Source organism: Chelon labrosus, assembly GCF_963514085.1.
Source record: "Chelon labrosus genome assembly, chromosome: 4".
Taxonomy (NCBI): domain Eukaryota; kingdom Metazoa; phylum Chordata; class Actinopteri; order Mugiliformes; family Mugilidae; genus Chelon; species Chelon labrosus.
The window spans coordinates 18,213,837-18,234,345 of NC_140340.1; the positions used below are offsets into that span (position 1 = coordinate 18,213,837).

The following is a 20,509-nucleotide window of genomic DNA, read 5'->3' on the forward strand; positions in this document are numbered from 1 at the left end:
AGAAAACATCTAAGGAGATTGAAGATTGGGTTAAGAACTGTCCAACGCATTATTAAAAACTGGAAGGATGGTGGGGAAGCATTGTCTTTGAGGAAGAAATGTAGTCGGAAAAAAATCCTGATTGATTGTCATCGGCGATCCCTTAAAAGTTTGGTGAAATCAAATGTAAGCAAAACAACAGTAGAACTCAGGGCTATGTTTAATTTGTGAAAGTAAGAGCATTTCCACGCGTACAATGTGAAGGGAACTCAAGGTATTGGGACTGAACAGCTGTGTAGCCTTAAGAAAACCACTAATCAGTGAGGCTAACTGGGAAAAAAAGGCTTCAGTTTGCTAGGGTGCTATGATCTGGGGTTGCTGCAGTTGCTCAGGTCTAGGTTCAGCAACATCATGTGCCCAAAGAATGAGGTCAGTTGACTACCTGAATATACTGAATGACCAGGTTATTCCATCAATGGATTTTTTCTTCCCTGATGGCACGGGCATATTCCAAGATGACAATGCCAGGATGAATATCGGGCTCAAATTGTGAAAGAGTAGTTCAGGGAGCATGAGACGTCATTTTCACACACGGATTGTCCACCACAGAGTCCAGACCTTAACCCCATTGAGAATCTTTGGGATGTGGCTTTGCGCAGTGGTCAGACTCTCCCATCATCAATATAAGATCTTGGTGAAAAATGAATGCAACAGTGGATGGAAATAAGCCTTGTGACATTGCAGAAGCTTCTCGAAACAATGCCACAATTTCCACTTTTGAGGTTAATACACAGGGAACATGACACCGTCTAAAGGCAGCATAAGTTACTTGGTCATTGGCATGCTCAACTGTTAGCCCTGGTGGCTTTTAGATGACAACAGTTGCCTAGCAGCGGTGTTCTCGCAACTTATGGCTGATCTTGGCACTTGAAAACTAAAAGTATTTTGTGTTCATACTGTCACATATCACAACCACAAGCTCACAAGTTCCATGTGAACGCAGCACAAATCTCCACCTGGTACAACTACATTTCTTTAGTGCATTAAATTTGAACTGAAGAGAAGCTGTAGCAACTGTTTCCTGTTCGCCAAATCCAGCTCACAGAGCTCACAAAATAATCACTGCAGGGACAGGAACATAAGAAAAACATGACATGACTCGAGTTTTATTTATTTATCAGTTCACGTTGTGAAATGTGTCAAAAGTTGGAGAAGCCATTTTTTTAAACTCTGACTGAGCCTAGCTCTGAAATACCTTTGAATCATGTACCAAGTGCAGAGCAGATACTGCTAATGCCAGCTTTGTATAGCTATCTGCAGTCTAAATTTCACTGGGTGGACCCACTTCTCCACAGCCTAAGCATATTGCTCTGAATATCATGGCCTGATCGATTGTCTCGCTGCCATCACTGCCTGCATCAGCCTCTAACTTGTCATTAAAGTAGTAAGTCATGTCACATCAGTTTAGTTTGATTAATGTATCCTAAAAATTGCAATTTTCCTTCATGGGGTTTTATACTCTGTAAGAAGACAGAACTATGTCCAAATAAACCATGAATTTTTTAGCTTTGATAGGAAAAGAGTACAGGAACAAAGCCGGAATCCCTCTTTCAGACAGACATTGAACAAATCATTTACATGGTCGGTGTGTAAATTGAGTGGTGACCGAATTTCAGGTGAGTGTCACCTTTTCAAAGCCTCCTACTGTGTTAAACCGTATTTACTGAAAGAAGTGAGCGCCCTCGTTTGGACAGGGCGGGGAATGCATCTCTGCGCCTGCGTGTGCCAACGGTTCACCAGAGACTTGCAAAGAGAATGGGTTGCCGTAGCAACAGCAGATAGTAAAAGTGCAGCCTCTTGAGTGTGACCCTACACAGATATGTTTAATTGTGTAAGGCCTGCTCTCATGCTGCTGAAAGGAGAGAGACAGAGAGACAGACAGACAGAAAGGGATGAAACAGAAGAGGAGGATTTCTTGACCCTTTGATCAGTTGCAGTTTCATCTTTGCAACATGTGCGATTGCATTAAAACGTTAAAAGCCCACAAACACATTGAACAAGATCTATTTGCCCCTGGGGTTCACACTTAGGTTGTATTAAATCTGTAACCTTTGGCTTTGCTCACAAGTCCTTTGAGAGGGTAAAGTCAATAGGGCTGAAGCGATTAATTGATTAGTTTATGAACAGATCAATCAAAACTATCCATTCTCTGGTCTCAGATTGGATTTGTTGCGTGACAGTGCTTTATATCTTTGACATCTGGACCGCTGTCCCACAAAATAAGGCATATAAAGACATCATTAATGAGTGTATAACAGTTTATTGACCAGGCGTGAGATCAGTTAATTGAAAAAAACAATTCACGGATTGTAAAAATGAACAAATATTAAAAAATAGGACTTAGCTGCAGCTGGAGAGATTAATTACTTTCAATAGCCTACTTTTCAAAAACTGTTGTATAAGAAGTAATTTTATTAAGTTCTTCTGTGATAATAGTCTCCCAGCGGTCAGCACTAACACTGTGTTGATGCTGAATGTGTATACTTATATTAAATGAAACCATTTTCCTTCTTACAACTGAGACTGTGTTGACTTCACCTTTAAAAAAAAATACTACTTTTATTGTTATTTTGATTTAATTCCATTTATATGTTGACCTGGCAAATTCATTGCTCATTTTGGCTTGGGGTAAGACGGCTAATTACAATTTCCCTGCACCTTGTAATGTATTTTAATATAATCAGTCCATACAGCTACACACAGGGGGCAGTGGAGACAATATAATGGACACCTACTGGGCTTAAATTAATTTAAGTTTTAGAGGGTTTACAGTTTTATTTTGTCCTCAGATGTGTTACATTAAAAGTGCAATACAAAGGAGGCCGAGTATTAACTAATGAAATCAAAACATGTAGCCACCATAATATATTTAGATCTGTGGTATCAGTTACACTGTGGATAATCTTAGTGATTTGTTTTTAGGGAGAGCCTTCTGAGACATGTGGAGAAGATATCCACTTCAACTATCAACACCTGTGGGGACAAAGGGAATTTAAGTCAAATAAGAAGAAACGGTATTGATCCCTGGTGGGAGATTATATGGCTGTAGCAATAAAAAGCAATGTGGCTTTAAAAGAGAAAAGAAAAAAAGAAAGAGAAATTGGATATTAGGATGAAGATCGAGTGTGGAAGAAACAGTGAGGCGGGAGAGTTTGAGCAATAACTAGAATTGAATAAGGGCTTCATGTATGAAAGTATTATGCAGATGATTTGTTCATATGTTCAGTGGAAGAGTATGAGTAATCAGCCTATAAATTAAATGTTTTGTTTTGATCCATGTCTGTTTATCTGCTCTGATGGACAAATTCTCTGCTAAATTGCCCCTTTGTTTTTCATCCCACGCACCCGTAAATGACTGCCAACTGAACTCAGATGTTTATTTGTATAACCAAAATATCCAAAGAATTTGTGTCTTTTGTGTTTGTGTGAAAATGACATGAAGACAAAAAACAAATATCCTGCAGCTACTGCTGTTGTTATGAAGATTATGTATTATGTAGAGTAAATGCTTCAATTGAATATAACTCTGCACAACTAAGATGCTGAATTAATCAGATAAAACTGATTATTTTGAAATCTCACCAAGCATGCTAGATTGTGACTCATTGTTTATTCAATTGCAATTATTCAGAGTAATATGCTTTTAGCAACATTTAAATATCCAGGTCATCCTAGACTGTAATTGATGTCAGAAAATATGTGTTGCTGTTTTCCATTCAATTAAGTCAAATCTAAATAGTCAATAGTTGTTAAACATAAACTGAAAAATAAATTAAAAATTATATATAGCAGTCTGAGACATGCTTATCTTATTATTTGTGAACTGTGGCATGCCACTTTTGATGTAGATTGAGAAATTTATTCTTAATGAAATCTTAATCTTGTTCTGAGCACATGAGCACTTCTTTTTGCATGAGCTATGTGCGTCTCTATTTTTGTGCGCATGCATGTGGCAATCACGTCATTGGTTCTGAGAATTCACACCATAAACATTTTAAATGTACAATTAAAAACCATCCAGCGTTTGTAATTCAGTTCAAAAACACTCATTTAGAGTCTGCCTATGAATGATGTGTTCAGTGGCTGAAATCCAACATGACAGTATATTATTCACTTTAATAAAATGTATTGATATCAGTCTCAATATCGGTGATCCACGTGCTACTCGTAACCTGTACTGTTCACAGAACCTAATCTGGTTCACAGAGAAGTTAAGTGCTCTGCTTTTGATGATCCACTCATTATTTTGAGTATTTATTTAAGAGCTGTATATGTATTTTTATTTGACTAACAACTGTTATCTGAATTATCTATTATTGTGTCATCATAAGGAGCATTATCGTTTTTTCTTTTCTTCTTGTGGTTACTTCCTGTATAAATCAGTGATTTAAAAATTCAGAAAATTGTTCAGAATTGCTAATTTCCTTCACCAGTCAGCACAAATGCAAATATATTCACTTTACTATCCAGTATGACAAAGAAAGGTATCAAATTCTCACATATTCCTCATCAATTGTTTGACAGGAAAACGACTAAAACGTTGAATTTATTGTCATGTTGTGTTCAATGACACTGGTAAATTCGAAATAAAATACATCTACTATTTTAATTCACATTGCTGGGTCAGCTTTGAGGATCATACGGGCGCTGTCCATTACCTGCGGTGCTGAAAATCATGAATTAACCCGGTATTATTTAATTTGGACGAAATACTACTTTGATTTTACCTTACATTTCAAGTTTTTTTAAAAGCAAATGTTGCAAACAGTTATATCGGTTTCAAACAAGTGGCCGTGGAAAGCTAGTTGGAACCAAAAGTGCTGGTTTCCATCACCGGCTCACTCCAGTCTGAGCGTGGTGTTGCGTTTACCTCCCTCTCTCCGTTGGTCCTATTCTTTAACCGCCGTTGGGTAATTTTCTTAGGCTTGCCGAGCTATTAAAGGTTGAAATACGTCGTGGGCGTAGCGGCTTCTTGTAATGGCGACCGTGCCGTAGCTGTGCCTAGGTTTGTGAAAATGAAGCGAAGAAGAAGTTATTTCTTTTAAGTAAAACGCCGAGCTTCCCCGCAGGAGGACTTTGCGTCTGTAACCGTCGTCTTTATAAACGGTCAACTTAGCTGTACTTTTGAACTTTTGCGCTCCCGAAATGATGAAGCTGAAGTCAAACCAAACCCGGACGTACGACGGGGACGGCTACAAGAAGCGGGCCGCCTGTCTGTGCTTCAGGAGCGAGAGCGAGGAGGAGGTGAGTCCGGTGATGCCGCTGTCTGGGCGGGCCATGCTAACGTTAGCAGCCGTGTGTGCTTTCAAGTGTCTTCTCTTGTCTGTTAATCGATATTTTGGTGAATACAGCTGGGGTTTTATGCCAGCGGGGAACGGCGAGTCGGTCTTTCTCTAGATTGTCATATTGGCTTTCGAGGTTTTGCATTAAGTTAGTTTTCAGCTGGTACTTACCCAAGTGTTATGTAAGCCTCTTTAGCCGTACAGATAGCAGCATCAGGTTATAATACCCAGCCGAGTCAACCTGTTAGCTACATGCTAATGCTAACGTTAGCTTGCTAACTAGCCGTGTTGCTGCTGTGGGCAGCCGGCTCTCGGCCAGCGACCACAGCCCACTGTACAGGCTGTGTTGAGTGCTGACTTTATCCCCTGTTAGTCGTCGGCTGGATAAAAAAAACAAAAAAAAACTGTTTAATATCGGGCTAATACATTTATCTTCTCGTGTTACAGATAATTTGGCGAGATAAGTAACGCCGATTGTATTGTGTTAGCGTTAATGCAACTGCTTTTACTAGCAAAACATGAGCTTGATATTTAGCTATTGACTGAGCTAGCTTCAGCAGAAATATAACCGTAATAGTGATATCCGCTTGGATCATAATCACTATGTACTTTCTTACTGATTTAAATGTCACTGTGTTGAGATTTGGATTAGCAACTTCGTGGCAAATTGAAAACCCGCTTCGTTGTGTAAACATTTTAACACGTAACTGCCACTGGTATCTTTTGCCACCTCCGACAAAAACCCCACAAACCACCCAGTAGTGGGTTATTTGACATGAGTATATTTAGCTAACTGGTGGTGCAGTTAACTGCAAGAACAGATGTGTCTTTGTAGTAGAAACATTTTATCAGGGGAGTAGATGAGATAAGACTAAACCAGTTTTCCTCATTGACTGTAGAGGCCAGATTGTACACAGCATTGGCTGTTGATTACAGGAAACCCGTCAGTATCACCAGAACATAGCTAGAAACTTTTTTTTTGCCAGAGGCTGCAGTTTACCAGATCGGCACTAAGCCAAGATCCAGCTGTTCCCACTTTATGGGCAGAACAACAACCTCACTGACTCATGCTAGAACTGTTGGGATTAATTATGTGATCTACTTGGAAATATTGATAATCTGCTTTCACATGATATCCAGATGAATCTGTTGGATCCAGGTCACTTCAGTGGTAGTGTTGACAGATTTACTCAGAATCTTGCTCATGTAGTTACTTTCATTTAATATGAACCATATTATTAATAGTAATAATAATAATAATAATAATAAACTCTGAATTATACTATAATTTCTAACCAGATGTGTTTGGGATGCATTGCAGGTGCTGCTGGTGAGCAGTAGTCGACATCCTGACAAGTGGATAGTTCCTGGAGGGGGAATGGAGCCGGAGGAGGAACCCAATGTTGCTGCAGCTCGAGAAGTGTGCGAAGAGGTAACTCATTATTAAATCTCATGTAAACCTATACCGTGCCCCTCTTTTCTTTTTTTGGTCTTCTAGCTGACAGATTGCTGTCATATCAACAGTCCTATGTAGACAAGGATGTGAAACATTTCTTTCTAGATGTAGTCCATAGCCAGGAATATTGTTCTGAGAAGTGGGTTTCCATTTGCAGTGTGGCAAACTAGTATACAGGGTATACAATGTATTGTATTACATTTCTGTTAAATCATGTCCGTATTTAACACTGGGCCTAATACCTATGCTCACAAAATCCATTTTGTCAATGCAGTCATCCTGTTTGTATGGACAGAGAGAGAGCGAGAGCCTAGCAACATGTAAGCTGTATCGCATCATGTTACACAGCAGTGTTTAGGTGTTAAAGGAGGTCATTCTGAGATTGAACACTGGCTGCCAGTGGTTGCACTGCAGTGCTTTCTAGTCCCACAAATGAAGGAGAACAATCAGCTTTTCTGTTTATACATTTCTGACAGTTCTATTTTTACAACCGCATCCTCGTCACTGAGGCATCTTGGAGGACAAAACACTGTGTTTCGTGTGTGTGTGTGTGTGTATTTGAGAGGATAGCTAGCAATTACTGAACATTTCTGAAGCTCATTAGAAATCAATATCCTGCTTATACCGCCTACATTCGTCCCTTGAATCATATGTCCCCTCCAGTGTGAATTCTGTTCATCCCTTGGACATTTCTATCAGTATGGACACGGGACACAGAAGACACTGAATCTCACCCAGCTGTCAGCCCTCGGCGGGCCACTGACGACATGAAGCCTATTTTCTGTGTATGATCCATCACACTGATAGATGCTGATATCATCTCTTATCCTGGCTCCTGCTGTTTGGTAACTTCGGTGGTTGCGGGTCACTGAGGCATGCCAGCACATTTCAGCAGGGTCAGAAATAATGTCATGTAACTATTGAGCTTTGTTAAGCGCTAAAAAGCTGCATTCAGAAACTTTGTGCTGACTTTGAGTTGTGCTCAATACACAACTACTTACTCTGGCTTTCTAAGCCTCTTATTGCTTGATGGTGTAACAGGACATTTTCTAATCTCTGTGATCTTATTCCGTTTACCATATGAGTGGTGAGTTCTGCTTGTTGGTTTGGAGCCTTGCCAAAGAGGACAGTGAAGACACAGCACTCAGGAGTAAACCAAAGGTTACAGAGGGTTCCTTTGTCTATTTAACAGCTCTCTAGATCAATTTATCCTTGTATCCTAGTGATACACCCGACCCTGCACCATGAAGACACAAGACAGCGTTTCATAACTTGTAATGCAGCCTCAATGCTGTACATCCTCTTCCCGGGTGACGCCTAGCAGTCTTCAGTTACACGAATGCCTGAGCTCTGAGACCTTTTCCATCTCCCAAAAACATACAGGTTGACTTTTGGCCTATCATTTAATCCCTGGCCCACTTTGGGGTTTCTCATGGTGGGACCTGTTCTTTTCCATATCCTCTAGCTAGCTGGAGGCCGGAGAAGTGCAACACTGAGTCCACAGTATAGTGCGTGGAGTCAACATTTATTTATAGACTGAAACTGGAACCTGAAGAAGAAGCAGCAAAGATGTCAGCAAGTGACCTGGCTCTGTATCTAAACTTGACCTACTATTCACCTCCGGGAGTTAAATTCTTGGAGATCACTTCTCAAAGATGAATATTTTTTAAGTTAACGAGCAGTGGGAGATATTTAAGTCGTATTTTCTGTAGGAAAAAGGTTTGACACTAGTATGGCTTTGGTTTCAGAAGAGTAAGAACAGATGACAGCAAAATAATTATTCTATTGTTTGTTTCCGACATTTTATGTGATCTTGCCTGGCACTCAAAAGATTTTGGGAGAGAGGCTGTCCCTATGTGGCAGTGATGGCTCAAATGGTTTTTATATCATTTTTACCAGTGTAATCCACAGTTGATCTTTTTATTTGAGCTAGAAAATAAAAAATAAAAGTGAGAAGTTGATGCCTCTATCAATTTTGATACATGTAATTGTTTACTCTCTGTGTTTAGACTGTTAATTGGACATAAGATATTTTACACAGGGAGATAATGCTTTTCCTGTTTATTATGACATTGTTTCAGCCAAATAATTGCTTTATTGATCACAAGACGTTTGGCACAAAATATTCATTACCTTATAAATAACTAAGACATAAAGTGTGGTATTAATTAAAAACACGCAGAACGTGCACTTTAGTCTTTGTTTGTGTGTTATCTGGAGGACTCAACAACAACTCAGGAATTAGGTGTGAATTTGCAGGGGATAAACACAGTCTTATGATGTAATGTAATCTGATGCTGCATGAACACAGACTTCACTTTTAAAAATTACCATACAAATTAAATCAGCAACTCTTTGACAACAAAACACTGTGAGGTTCAAAGATGTCGTTGTCAGTGTCCGACTAATAGAGTGCATTTCATTCTACAAGAGTTTTCGTATGGACCTTCTCAGTCGCTGCATATTTTAAGAAAGAAAAGCCCTGATTTGTCTGCTCTGACTGTGGCATTCATTATTTTGCATTTGTTTTGCAGGCCGGTGTGAAGGGGACTTTAGGCCGCTTAGTTGGAGTATTTGAGGTGAGCTGCTGTCTAGACTTTTTATTTTTTTTGTCTACAAATGTCAAAATACTGTTTGTGACTGAGAAGTGCAAATATGCAAATGTTATTTTCCACAGAACCAGGAGAGGAAACACAGAACCTATGTGTATGTTCTTATTGTAACGGAGGTGCTGGAGGACTGGGAGGACTCGGTCAACATTGGTAAAGCACTGTTTGTTTACTCGTCAAAATGGGGATCATACGGACAAAGTTCTCAGGCAGTCACATGCTTGACTGTAGCTTTAGTTTTTCCCCCCTCAGGCCTTAGTGATATTACAGCTCAGGGGTTTTAGTTTGCTGGGGGAGATTATAACACTGGCTTTGTTTGTGGCCCTGTGATTTTAACATTATTCCTGTGTACAGTAATGACAGTTGATCAGAAAAGGCATTATTTTTCACAATTGTTTTCCGTGTGTGTTTGTGCTTTGTCGACAATGTTTTTTTTTTTTTTGTTCTGTCTACAGGGAGAAAAAGGGAATGGTTTAAAATAGACGATGCCATACAAGTGTTGCGGTGTCACAAGCCTGTGCAGGCCACCTACTTCGAGGCTCTCCAGGGGAGTTGCCTGAACAGTAACGGAACACCACTGGTGGCCACGATAGGTGGGGACCTGTCCCCTACCTACAGCATCAATCAGAGCTCCGTCTCGGGTATCAGATAACTAAAACCATATCTCTGACACCCCCACGAGCTTTCGCCACCACTTGCGCTCTTACTTGTGTCATTTCTCGTCTTCTCTTCTCTTCTCTTCTCTTTCTTGTCTCAATAACATGGTATGCCTTGCCAACTCCTTTGTGCCAGATCCGTGGCACAGACTTGATGACAAGTGTTGGGTGAATAGTCAGAAACACTTTGTAAATGTAAATGTAATTTTTGACCCCTCTTTTTTTTCTTTTTACTGACAACTGCATGAAGTGTCCCCTCATCCCTTCTCCTTAACACGCCCTTAGCGTGGTGTTTATTGAATGCAAGAACTACTTTTTACTGTTGTAATGTAAAAGTGTATACTTAGTGCTTAAGCTGAAGGCTTTTGGTGGTCTTTTTAACGTCTCCTCCATTTTTCTTTGGGTTATTTTTTCTGTGAATGAATGTGCCCATTAGTGTACTCCCCCTCCCCTCTGTTGTAAGGATAGGAAATATTGTCTGTATCTGAATGAGCAGAACTGTGGGAAGTGACTTGTCTTGCATGAGCACTGTTATGTTGTGTCTCACTCTCTCGAGTGGCCTAATGCTGACTGTGCAACAGACTCGTGGTTAGGTCTTTGGCTTTTTTTCATTTCTCTCCTTATTGTGGTTGTTGATGTCTTTTTAATCAGAAAGATACAGCCCCTAAGTTTAAAATTGAAGTGTCAACTGTGTTTCTCTCTTATTTGGGAAGCTAGCCAAGCACTACAGGTTCCACTCTTGAACAGAGCATACTGTATGGAGAGCGACAGAATGTCAACATAATGTAAAATGAACCTCCTTTCTCCTCAGTGTCTTTACCTCCTTTTAATCCCTTTCATTTTCTTTTTTAAAACTTATGACAGACTATAAAGTCTTCCTCCACATACTGAGAGGGTAGAAGTAGTAGGTTTCAGAATCATGGACTTGTAATATCAAAATGCAACACATATCACTCTAAGTTATTAAATCCCATTTCCATATTTTACTCCTCACATTCAGTTTGGTTAAAAGCAATTGTTTACATTGTGTTCGCAACAGAGCAAGCACAGGTGACGTTAGCGGGCACTTTTTTTCTTTTTTTTTTAAACCCCTTCCTCCTTTAGTATTTAATCTGCATCCCTAAAATCAATCAGAACACCTGCTTGACATTGAAAGTAATGGATCTATAATGCTGTCTTTGGCAAGATGCAGAACAAACAAGCCTTGTACAGTTTGAGACCTTGTTTTTAACATGTAAAATGCTTTTGGATACTATTTTTTTTTTTTTTTTTTTTTTCCTTTGTTTTCTCTAACGTCTGGCAAAAGTCTCTTTAGCTGAGCTGCGTCACTTGGCCTCGATGTGGCGTGAGGCAGCTGGCTCAATACTGTGAAACTGGAGGCGCTGTAGATAGCATGTAAGAGGTTTTTATTGTAAATTGTTTATTTCTGTATAGATCAAAGGTGGGAGTACAAATGACAAAACACCTCTTACACATCTGTGAGTCCTACATGTCATTTCAACTGAGGCTGGAAGGACTGACTGAACTTGTTGCGTTGGCTTTCAAGCTTTTGGGAGTTTTTCTCTTGAGATAGCGTACAGTACATCTACGGTTAAAGAACAAGGAATGTATCTGTGGGTGACATTAAAGAGCCTATTTATAATAGAATACTCTTCAAATCTTTCTTAGACCAAAACAAATTTATAATGGTATGGGATTACTGTTTTTTTTTTTCATTGTTGGTCAAACTATAACATGAAGTTTCCAAACCACTACGTAGTTAAGAAATTAGGAAACCTGGAGTCTTTTTCCAGCTGTGCCACTAGCCCTAGTCGGTGTATTTTCCTATAGAGGGTTTCTTTTATTGGTCTCATAAAAAATACTGTGGTTTTCTGTCCAGATTTACACATGTAATGATATTTTTTTTGACAACGCGGGTGCTTTGTGAGAAAGCTACAAGTACAGAACTGGCAGATGGGGAAAAAAAAATAATTAGTTTGGAATCAGTTCATTATTTGCTGGGCTTTGTTCTTCATCAGCTTTTGGGTGGAATTGTTTAACCCTAATTTACAAGGCTTTCCTCTGTGTTCGCTTGCTAGCTGCTTTTTTTTTTGGGTCTTTGTTAGGCAGCATCCAAAAAAATAAAATGCATTACAAAGTTTGCCCGCTGGGAACCAAAACAAGGAGCTAAGAGACACAAAACACTTGAAAATGTGCAATTGGGTGATAATTCTCAAGAAAATCCCATTTCACTTGTAAGAAATCATGTAGACAATACTCATTATAGCCACTGTGGACTGTTGTAAGTACTTTGAACAGTTTATATCTGTAATATAGATACTTAATAAGATTTCACACAAACGTCAGTTCATTGACCCTGATGAGATTTTAGTCAGGTTCCTGTGGCAAAGACTCTTTTGATGTGTAGTCATAAATAAATGATATTAGTCCAGTTTGAGTGTAATGAGATTACAGCAGTAGGCGTGTATTTAACCGTGAATATGCCAATAAAATTGCAGTATCACTTTTCATAAGCTGATGAGAAACCCTTTATAGGAAACGATGATAAGAACTGAAAGCTAGTGGAACAAAGTTTATCAAAGGAGCAGGATGACTTTTTTTTTTTTTTTTTTTTTTACAACAGACCGCAGTGGTTGTCAAATAGCAATGACTTGGTTCTTTTCTCCCGTTTATCTTTTATGACGGGCATCGCTGTCCCTGCAAACACAGCTTTAGACGGGCCCCTAACGTTGGCCCACGTTTGCTGAGCGCCGGTACGGCTGAACGGGGTCTAAAGTCTCCTCCGCTCTGAGACTTTGAACCAGTTTTACTGCTGTGCATCAGACAGGTGTGGTGGTCAAAGTCTTGCTTTATGATGCCCTACCTGGCGCCGCACAGGAGATTCAGTGAAGTTCCGTTTCAGTCTTCGTCTAAATGTGCAGTTAGATGTTAAAGCCATGAGCCTGTATATGGCGGAAAAATGTTAAAACCCCGAGTAATTGGCTGAGCATGATTGAATTAGCTCTCTCTGGTTTGATGTAGGTGACAGGTACTGTCAAAATGAATATGAGGAGGATTTCCACAAGTAACAGCCAGTGACTTAACTATTAATGACCACTTGTTCTTTATCCAGATTTGTGTTTTCTGTTCTTTAATCTGTTGTGTTATTGACAAGCTAATGTCTTGTTTAAAGCTAACACGGCACCCTTACAGCCAGAGGACACTCTGTGGCTTTGGTCAATAACGGTTAGTTTCCTTTTTTTTTTTTTTTTTAATCCTTCTTACTAAAATTGAAGACGTTCCTGTCATAAACAATGATTTAGACTGGAGTTTAAGAAGGAATTTATGAAGTAAATGCTTCTACATAATGACATTATGTGGAGTTGAGATGGTGCATCTTTCTCCCTGGACGTTTCTCCTATTAAAAATTTGTACGCCGCTGAAGCGTCTTGAGTTTGGGCAAAACAGAGCATGTATTCTTACGACGTGTGCAGCTTCAGATGAAGCCACTTCCTTCAATTTACCAAAACTGAATTGTTTTGTCATGTGGATTTTTTTTCCGGCCTACTCTTGTGGCCAAAGCAGAAGTACTAAAAACACATCTCCTAGGGGCTGAGGACTGTAACATTCAGCTTCCTTCAGCACGATGGTCAGAAAGATTTAACGGCTGAATGACTGTAAAAAATAATACGTTGATTTAAAATGAGCCCCCCCCCCCAAAAAAAAAAACCCCCAAACTACTAGGCAATTAAAAACAAACGTCTGTGCACTTGTAGCCGTTGACCTCAGCCTTGAAGTTACATACTCTGTTGTAGTTGTGATCTCCAAGGTAAATGTGTCACTGGAATATTCTTTTCCTCTTTTTGTTTTTGTCATTTGGGACTGTGGAATAAAACCAGTGCGAGAAGACTGAAGATTGTAATATAAATGTGCCAACAAATAAACACCAGTATTTCACATTCAGGAAGGAGTCTGTGCTTGTGTTCACGTCGGAGACCACGTGTGCCGTTTGTGTCGTCAGTACTTAAACAAGTAATATATTAGAAGAGGGTTGATGTGTAGAGTACACAGGTGTGTGTAGCAGGTAAGTTTATTATACTCCTATGCTGTGACCCAGTTTCATTCAACACACCAGCGTGTAGTGTTACTGTATCTCCTTTACGTTTTGTAAACAAGAACTCACCGTATTTAATAGTGGTGGGAATCACCATGCTATCGTGATTTGAAACATTTTGAGATATGCTGATAAATTTATCTGCGTCTTTCAGTTTTGTTTTTTTTAACCACCTTCTTGCTCGCTGTAGAGATGGTGCTATTGTGTTTTTTCAATAGAAGGGACACAATAGCACCATCTACTGGAAGAAAAAGCATTTGATTTTATTATTAATACTGTAGGTTAATTTCACATTTGAAATAGAAATTTGAGACTAGTCTTGATACAATACGCTGAATCTGTGTTTTTCACCGACATGAAATTATAGAACCATCAGCCGTACCATTATGACCACCTGCCTGCATATTGTGTAGGTCCTCATTTGCTGCCAAAACAGTCCTGACCCGTTGAGACACAAGACCCAGTTAGGCAACAGAAGGTGTGCTGGGGTATCTGCCACTAAGAATTCCTACATATTGAGAGGTGGGGCCAGAAACACCATGATTTGTTTTAGCAATTTGAGCTACAGTAGCTTACTGGTTCACCTCTTTCCCTTCTGATACGTACCAACTACTGCAGACCACAACAAGGGCGTCAGTTTATTATCGAGCCATGATTATTTGTCAGTGGCTCAAATCCTTGTATTTGCCCTTTTTTTCCAATCTTTAACATTAAAATGTGACAAAATGCTCACTTACGGCAGATAAGATAATCAGTATTTTCCATGTCACCCATCACATTGCTATGGCTGACTGGTATAATTTGTGAGTAAAGGATTTTGTCTTTGCCCTAAATCCATACCAATTCTTTTAGTTTGGAGTACGTTATGCGTTTGCTCTGGATAAATGGACTCGGTGAAGGCTGTTCTTCTTCTACAATGCTACACACAAAGGAAACAGACAAACTCCTCACAGCTGGTAAAAATTTAAACTGTGGTGAAGCAGATCCAGCTACAGAAAATGAGAAAACATTTTATGGTGAAGCTTAATTGGCTGATGAATTCTTAAGTTGTAATTTGAAGTCACAAGACTCATTTCCAGTCAGTATAAAATGTTTCTTTTACACCATCTGCCAAGCAGTATGTCACCAGGATTAGTATAAGCGTTTTAATCGATGCATTTTCATGTCAAAAGAAAAATATTAAAGCAAATCACAAAAGTGAGACCAATACCAGAGCTGTGGAGGTGGCTCACCTGTATATTTCTAATTAATTTATTCCTTTTAAGCACGTTAAAGCAAATATAAGCTTTAATTTATACTTCTGAGGACACCAGTTACACTTCAGTGTACCCGCTGAGGCCATCACTGGTGTTTTGACTATTTCAGTTTGATTAAAGCTCTGTTTAGGCTGACGTTGGATGTCACCAAAGATATGGATAATAAAGGACTGAATTGTGCTCAGTTTTATAACCCTGCTAACTTCCTTTAACTCAGCATGGAAAGACATGATTCCATCATGACATGAGACACAAGCTGTATTTTGATTTTCTTTATTGTACAGAAAGAAACAGTGAAATTTACTGAGGCTGCTGTCCTCTGCCACGCCCGAAGCCACCCCTCTGCAACAGAGAAAGGTTTTTATCAATAAATCAGTCGACACAGACGTTTCACAGCAGCACAGTTAAAAACTAAATTTAGCTTTCGTGCATTCCTCATAGAAACCCATAAAAGAAAACCCACACCCACGATCTAACCCTGTTTAACCACTGGTGTGGAAAACATTCCTCCATAATAGAGAAACATTTTGTACCAAATATAAGCTCTTGTTGCCAAAACATTTTGCAAAATACCCACAAGAATAAAGTACTTACGAACTGGAACTCTGTAGCAGCTCCAGCACCGGCCTCTGCTTTCTTGTCAGCACCAGCTGAAAGATGTTACAGATTAGTCAGACAATTCTTTTCATTAGTCTAATCATGAAATTTGCTTAATAATATGTCCATTATGAGCCACACGTAACAAATCCTGCAAATTACGACTAATCATTTTACCACATCACAAATGATTCTTATGAAATATCAAAAAACTGTCCGGTCTTCAGATGCCTTGTTTTGTCTGTCTAAAAGTAATCAGCTTTTTACACAAGATGAAGAAATAGTCTCAGTTTACAAGCAGAAACTATTTTACTCAAGACATTTATATACAATTAAAACATTGACAATCAGGAATTTCCTTTTAAAATATGCAATTTATGTTACCGTTAGCCACATGTTTCATTGATGAAGGGTTAAATTCATCGACTATTTGAAGAGTGAATGTAACCACAACATTACATAAGTTTATGCCGTTAGTTTGTGCACTGCTGTTCTGTTAATTTGGCCATCGCTGTCTTGTTTTAGAGCCGATTTAAAACCCGTGGACACTTTCTGCATTTCTATACAGTGGTGTCGAGTAAATCACAAGGTAGCACAAACCCTGCTGTATCATCCCTTTTACCCTAAATGTGACTATAATTTATTAACTGAACATCCCACAGTATTTTAAACTTGAAACTAGTGATCCAGACCAGAAGTGTGGCAGAAAAAAATTAAAAGAGGAAATAAATCATGTGAGAAGTCATTTTCTCTAGACTATACTATCTGCCTCTTTTTTGCAACCAGTGGAGTCGCCCCCTGCTGGCCATTACAAAGGATGCAGCATGATTTAACTTGATTGGCTGCACTGTTGAGCCCTGGAGGTCCAATAATTACACAGCTGGTGGTCAACTCGATGCATTTTCACCTTCTACTCTCAAAAATTAGCAGCAGCTACTTTAAAGAGGATTTAAAATGTCTTAAATATTAACTTCAATGGCATTAATGATCCAAAATAAGCATTACTAACAAACAAGCACAGTGTTGTTAGTGCTATACGTACGGGGTGCAGCAGATCGCCTGTAAGCATCTCTGTCAGCCTCCCCACGGTTGAGGCGGGCGGGCCTCTCTCCTTCCATTCCTGAAAAAAGAAAAAAAATTCAGCTCCAGGTTATTTTGCTTTATGAAAAGGTTAAACAAGAGGAAATGTAATAACCTTTCTAGTCCTTCCATTTTAATGAAATGTGTTCTCACTTTTAATTAAATCCTAGATAAGAGGAATATTTATAAAAATTCAGCTTCAGGCTCCTTTCTGCACAGAATACTCATGACTAATAGAAGTGAAGAAATGTGTATGCTTTAGAGGAAAACAATCACATTATGTACTGCTGACAATGACAATGTATCTTACACTAAATCACAGCAAACCCTTCAGTGTAACACTTTCTTGCTCACATATCTAGCAAAGTTTAAATCTATTCCAATCGGCCCCACAACTAAAAACATATCTTCAAGTGTAAGCTAATAAATATAGACCATAATGTGGCTTGTGTCATTTTCCCTCAAGTCCATTGCTTCTCAATAAATCTTCAGAAATTTTCTTTGGCCACTACAGAGCTGATGGGGAAACTCTACTATGAGAGTTACCAACATGGAGCCATGGCTGCAGCCTTTACGCTTCACAATGCTAAGCTCTCTGGAATGCTTCCAATCAGCAACTTTACACCGGCCAATCATGTCTGGGTTATTCCAGATTGAAAACAAGTTTTTAGTAAATAAAACATTTCTGGCATCACAATAACTATCTGTACAGTTATTCTGAAGATGGTGTCATTGGCATGAGACAATTAATTCCAGTAAAAAAGCAACACACTCTAGAAACTAATGCATAGTGTCTTACCCTTGGGCCTGGGCCTTGCGGTCTCAGGGCGGGTCTGGCGGCGCAGGGTGGCGGGCACGATCTCGGGGGGAAGGTGGAGGAAGTCTCTCAGGTACTGGATCCCCTCATTGGTGAGGTACCAGTAAAAATGACGCCAGGCAAATTGCTCCTTGACATACCCACAGGACTTCAGAGACTGGGAGGAGAGCACACACACACACACACACACACATCACACGGTTACAAACCAATGTCAAAATGTGCTTTATCAGATAGTCCATGATAAGTATATTTTTAATCTTTGAATACAAACTGATGTCGTGTCCCGCTTTGGAAGCTTAATATAAATCCCAGTGTGGTTTTTATGCACAAGTAAAAACACCCACTCTCACATCAACTTTTAAAGTCACTACCTACACACCATCAGCATTAGTTCACCTCATTTACACTAATATGTGCTTTTTGTATGGATATGGAGAACCTGATTCTTGACTGCAATTCTTTATCACCGTTTTCTGTCATATGTATTTTACTGTGAAATAAATTAAAATCATCTCAACATTTTCTGCAAGGTAAAGTTCTCTCCACTTGTAAAAATGCATCCTCATGCCACAATGGATGGAGGATAGAAGAGAGGGGGGAAAAACTGTAATACCGCTCCATCCTTTGAACTTACGTTCAAATACCTTGAAGGACGGCTAATGTGAGGTGTCCATTTATACAACCACTTCTGCACATACAATCTTATATCAGAGCCATCAGAAACATTTGAGTGGGCCCTTTGCAATCAAGTCTCAGGGTGCTCATGTGCACAGTTTCCCCCAATTTTATATTTTCAACAATTCTTATTTGGTACAATAAAATAAAAGATGAGAATTAGCATCCATTCAGTCACAAACATGATCAGTGATCTCACATCATGTTCTGCTACTCTGTGTTACAGACAAGCAGTCCGTATGTACTCTTGAAGCTCAAAGGATGCCTCTATAACAGTTTCCTTATTAAACAACTAACAACTGATGAATCCACTTAGTATCCAGTTAATATAGTGTAACATTTACGGCCCAGTTCTTTGGTCAGCTCTTGACTACTTCTTCTGTGCCAGCTACAGATGTACAGCTTACATTAACTGACCTAAGAACTCAGTTTAAGGCAGACACAGCCGTGTGTCCAGTCTTCATCCTCCAGTTTCTCACCTGCATCGCTTTCATCACATGAAGGTTGGGCACATTCTTGTCAGCTAGCTCGGGATGCTTGGCCAGGTGGACGTCTTTCTTGGCCACCATGACTCCCTCCTTGAAGAGGAGCTCGTAGATAGCAATGCGATTCTTCTTGGGCATCAGCATCTGTAACGGAGTGACAAATTATTAGACGTTGGTTTCCTCACTTGACACTGACAGAAATGTACCAGGCTAGCCAGCATGCTAACTGGCTAGCATGCTAAGCTACAACTAGGGATGTAAACTGAAGCAACAGAAAGCCACAAGCATAACGCGTTCATAAAGCAATACATTTGGGCAAGGTTTAAATATTCACATTAGTATCCACACGGTTTTATGGACTTTAAATTGTACGATCATGGCCCGCCTCAAAGGAGAAAAATGGCAGCCGTTTGTGAACATCAGAACCGGGGTTACTTCCCTCCTTATAAGTCAAATTTCTGCGATTAAGAAGCATTTAAAGCTAAAATACGTGTGCATCGCGGTTTATGACTTTAATAACAATCGAACATTATACACTATTATGTTACAGGACGTCTGATGTTGAAGATATATTCGGATTATTACGCCGGGTGTAACTTTACCTTTCCACTTGTGTAGGGACCGGAGCCGGAAGGAACGACTGTCGTTGATCAGGAAGGTTTATGCTCTCGGTGTGTGACTCGTGGAGAGGGTCGCCCCCTGCTGGTGTGGAGGGGGAGAGCTACGTTTATTTATACAGACATAGCGGTATTTTTATGTTTATTTCTTATTTGTTTAGTTTGAAGCTGCTTAGTATTATTATACGAATAATTTCTTTACAGATCGTCATGTGATGGGTGGATTTTTATCAGTTAGAAGAATAGAAAATGTTCTATTAAAATAAAACCATAGATGTAGTTCAACAAAAAATATCAGTATCAAAACATAGAGTAAAATCTGCAGTAATTATTAGGCGTACTCAAATATGTTCACTCAAATACTACACTTCAGGTATTTGAATGTATCACTTTCACATTATGATACTTTACACTTCCACTTCTGTACAGTTAAGAAGGAGCTGCTGCACTTTTTTACTTGGTATTAATTCGGCGTTTTTCAGATCTAAAGTTTATAAAATAAAATGCTCTCTCATTGATAAAACTAGCACAGCTCCACCTCCATTGACTACAACAGTAAAATGCCACACACACATTATGCATTACTAATAACGATACAGTTTAATGACACTCACTGAAGCACTTTGAGTACTTAATATTTGCATTCGACTACAAATGCACTGGAGTTTAAGAAGCTCTGTATATATATATATCAATACATACTGTATACATACATATAAAAATATAATTGATTCTGACTGATGCTGCATGTATGATGAAATGGGAACACTGGTTGCATATTTGAGCAGTTTTAACTGCAACATTAATGCATCACGATGGCAAATTATGTAATGACTTTATCAAG

The 20,509-nt window shown here is 39.2% G+C and overlaps 2 protein-coding genes across 2 annotated transcripts; one reads left to right on the top strand and one right to left on the bottom strand.

The window, feature by feature from the left end:
- The first annotated feature begins 4,891 nt into the window (after nucleotides 1–4,891).
- nudt3b (nudix (nucleoside diphosphate linked moiety X)-type motif 3b) lies at nucleotides 4,892–14,220 on the top strand. Its single transcript, XM_084543295.1, has 5 exons — nucleotides 4,892–5,283; nucleotides 6,643–6,753; nucleotides 9,312–9,356; nucleotides 9,455–9,539; nucleotides 9,842–14,220. Exons 1-5 carry the CDS (start codon nucleotides 5,185–5,187, stop codon nucleotides 10,036–10,038), a joined length of 537 nt encoding a protein of 178 aa, XP_084399421.1. The 5' UTR covers nucleotides 4,892–5,184; the 3' UTR covers nucleotides 10,039–14,220.
- A 1,428-nt stretch (nucleotides 14,221–15,648) lies between these two features.
- rps10 (ribosomal protein S10) lies at nucleotides 15,649–19,714 on the bottom strand. Its single transcript, XM_084543962.1, has 6 exons — nucleotides 19,651–19,714; nucleotides 19,043–19,192; nucleotides 17,868–18,042; nucleotides 17,031–17,108; nucleotides 15,986–16,041; nucleotides 15,649–15,733 (listed from the first exon to the last, which is right to left on the bottom strand). Exons 2-6 carry the CDS (start codon nucleotides 19,190–19,192, stop codon nucleotides 15,692–15,694), a joined length of 501 nt encoding a protein of 166 aa, XP_084400088.1. The 5' UTR covers nucleotides 19,651–19,714; the 3' UTR covers nucleotides 15,649–15,691.
- Between the last annotated feature and the right edge of the window lie 795 nt (nucleotides 19,715–20,509).

What these genes read in the sequence shown, in the direction of transcription:
- nudt3b (XM_084543295.1), top strand. Translation starts at nt 5,185, where the DNA reads ATGATGAAGCTGAAGTCAAACCAAACCCGGACGTACGACGGGGACGGC. An exon ending in GGAGCGAGAGCGAGGAGGAG is followed by an intron (nt 5,284 to 6,642) that starts GTGAGTCCGGTG and finishes GATGCATTGCAG; the next exon opens with GTGCTGCTGGTGAGCAGTAG. An exon ending in CTCGAGAAGTGTGCGAAGAG is followed by an intron (nt 6,754 to 9,311) that starts GTAACTCATTAT and finishes TTTGTTTTGCAG; the next exon opens with GCCGGTGTGAAGGGGACTTT.
- rps10 (XM_084543962.1), bottom strand. Translation starts at nt 19,192, where the DNA reads ATGCTGATGCCCAAGAAGAATCGCATTGCTATCTACGAGCTCCTCTTC. An exon ending in CGCAAGGCCCAGGCCCAAGG is followed by an intron (nt 17,109 to 17,867) that starts GTAAGACACTAT and finishes TTCTTTTTTCAG; the next exon opens with GAATGGAAGGAGAGAGGCCC. An exon ending in CTGCTACAGAGTTCCAGTTC is followed by an intron (nt 15,734 to 15,985) that starts GTAAGTACTTTA and finishes TCTCTGTTGCAG; the next exon opens with AGGGGTGGCTTCGGGCGTGG.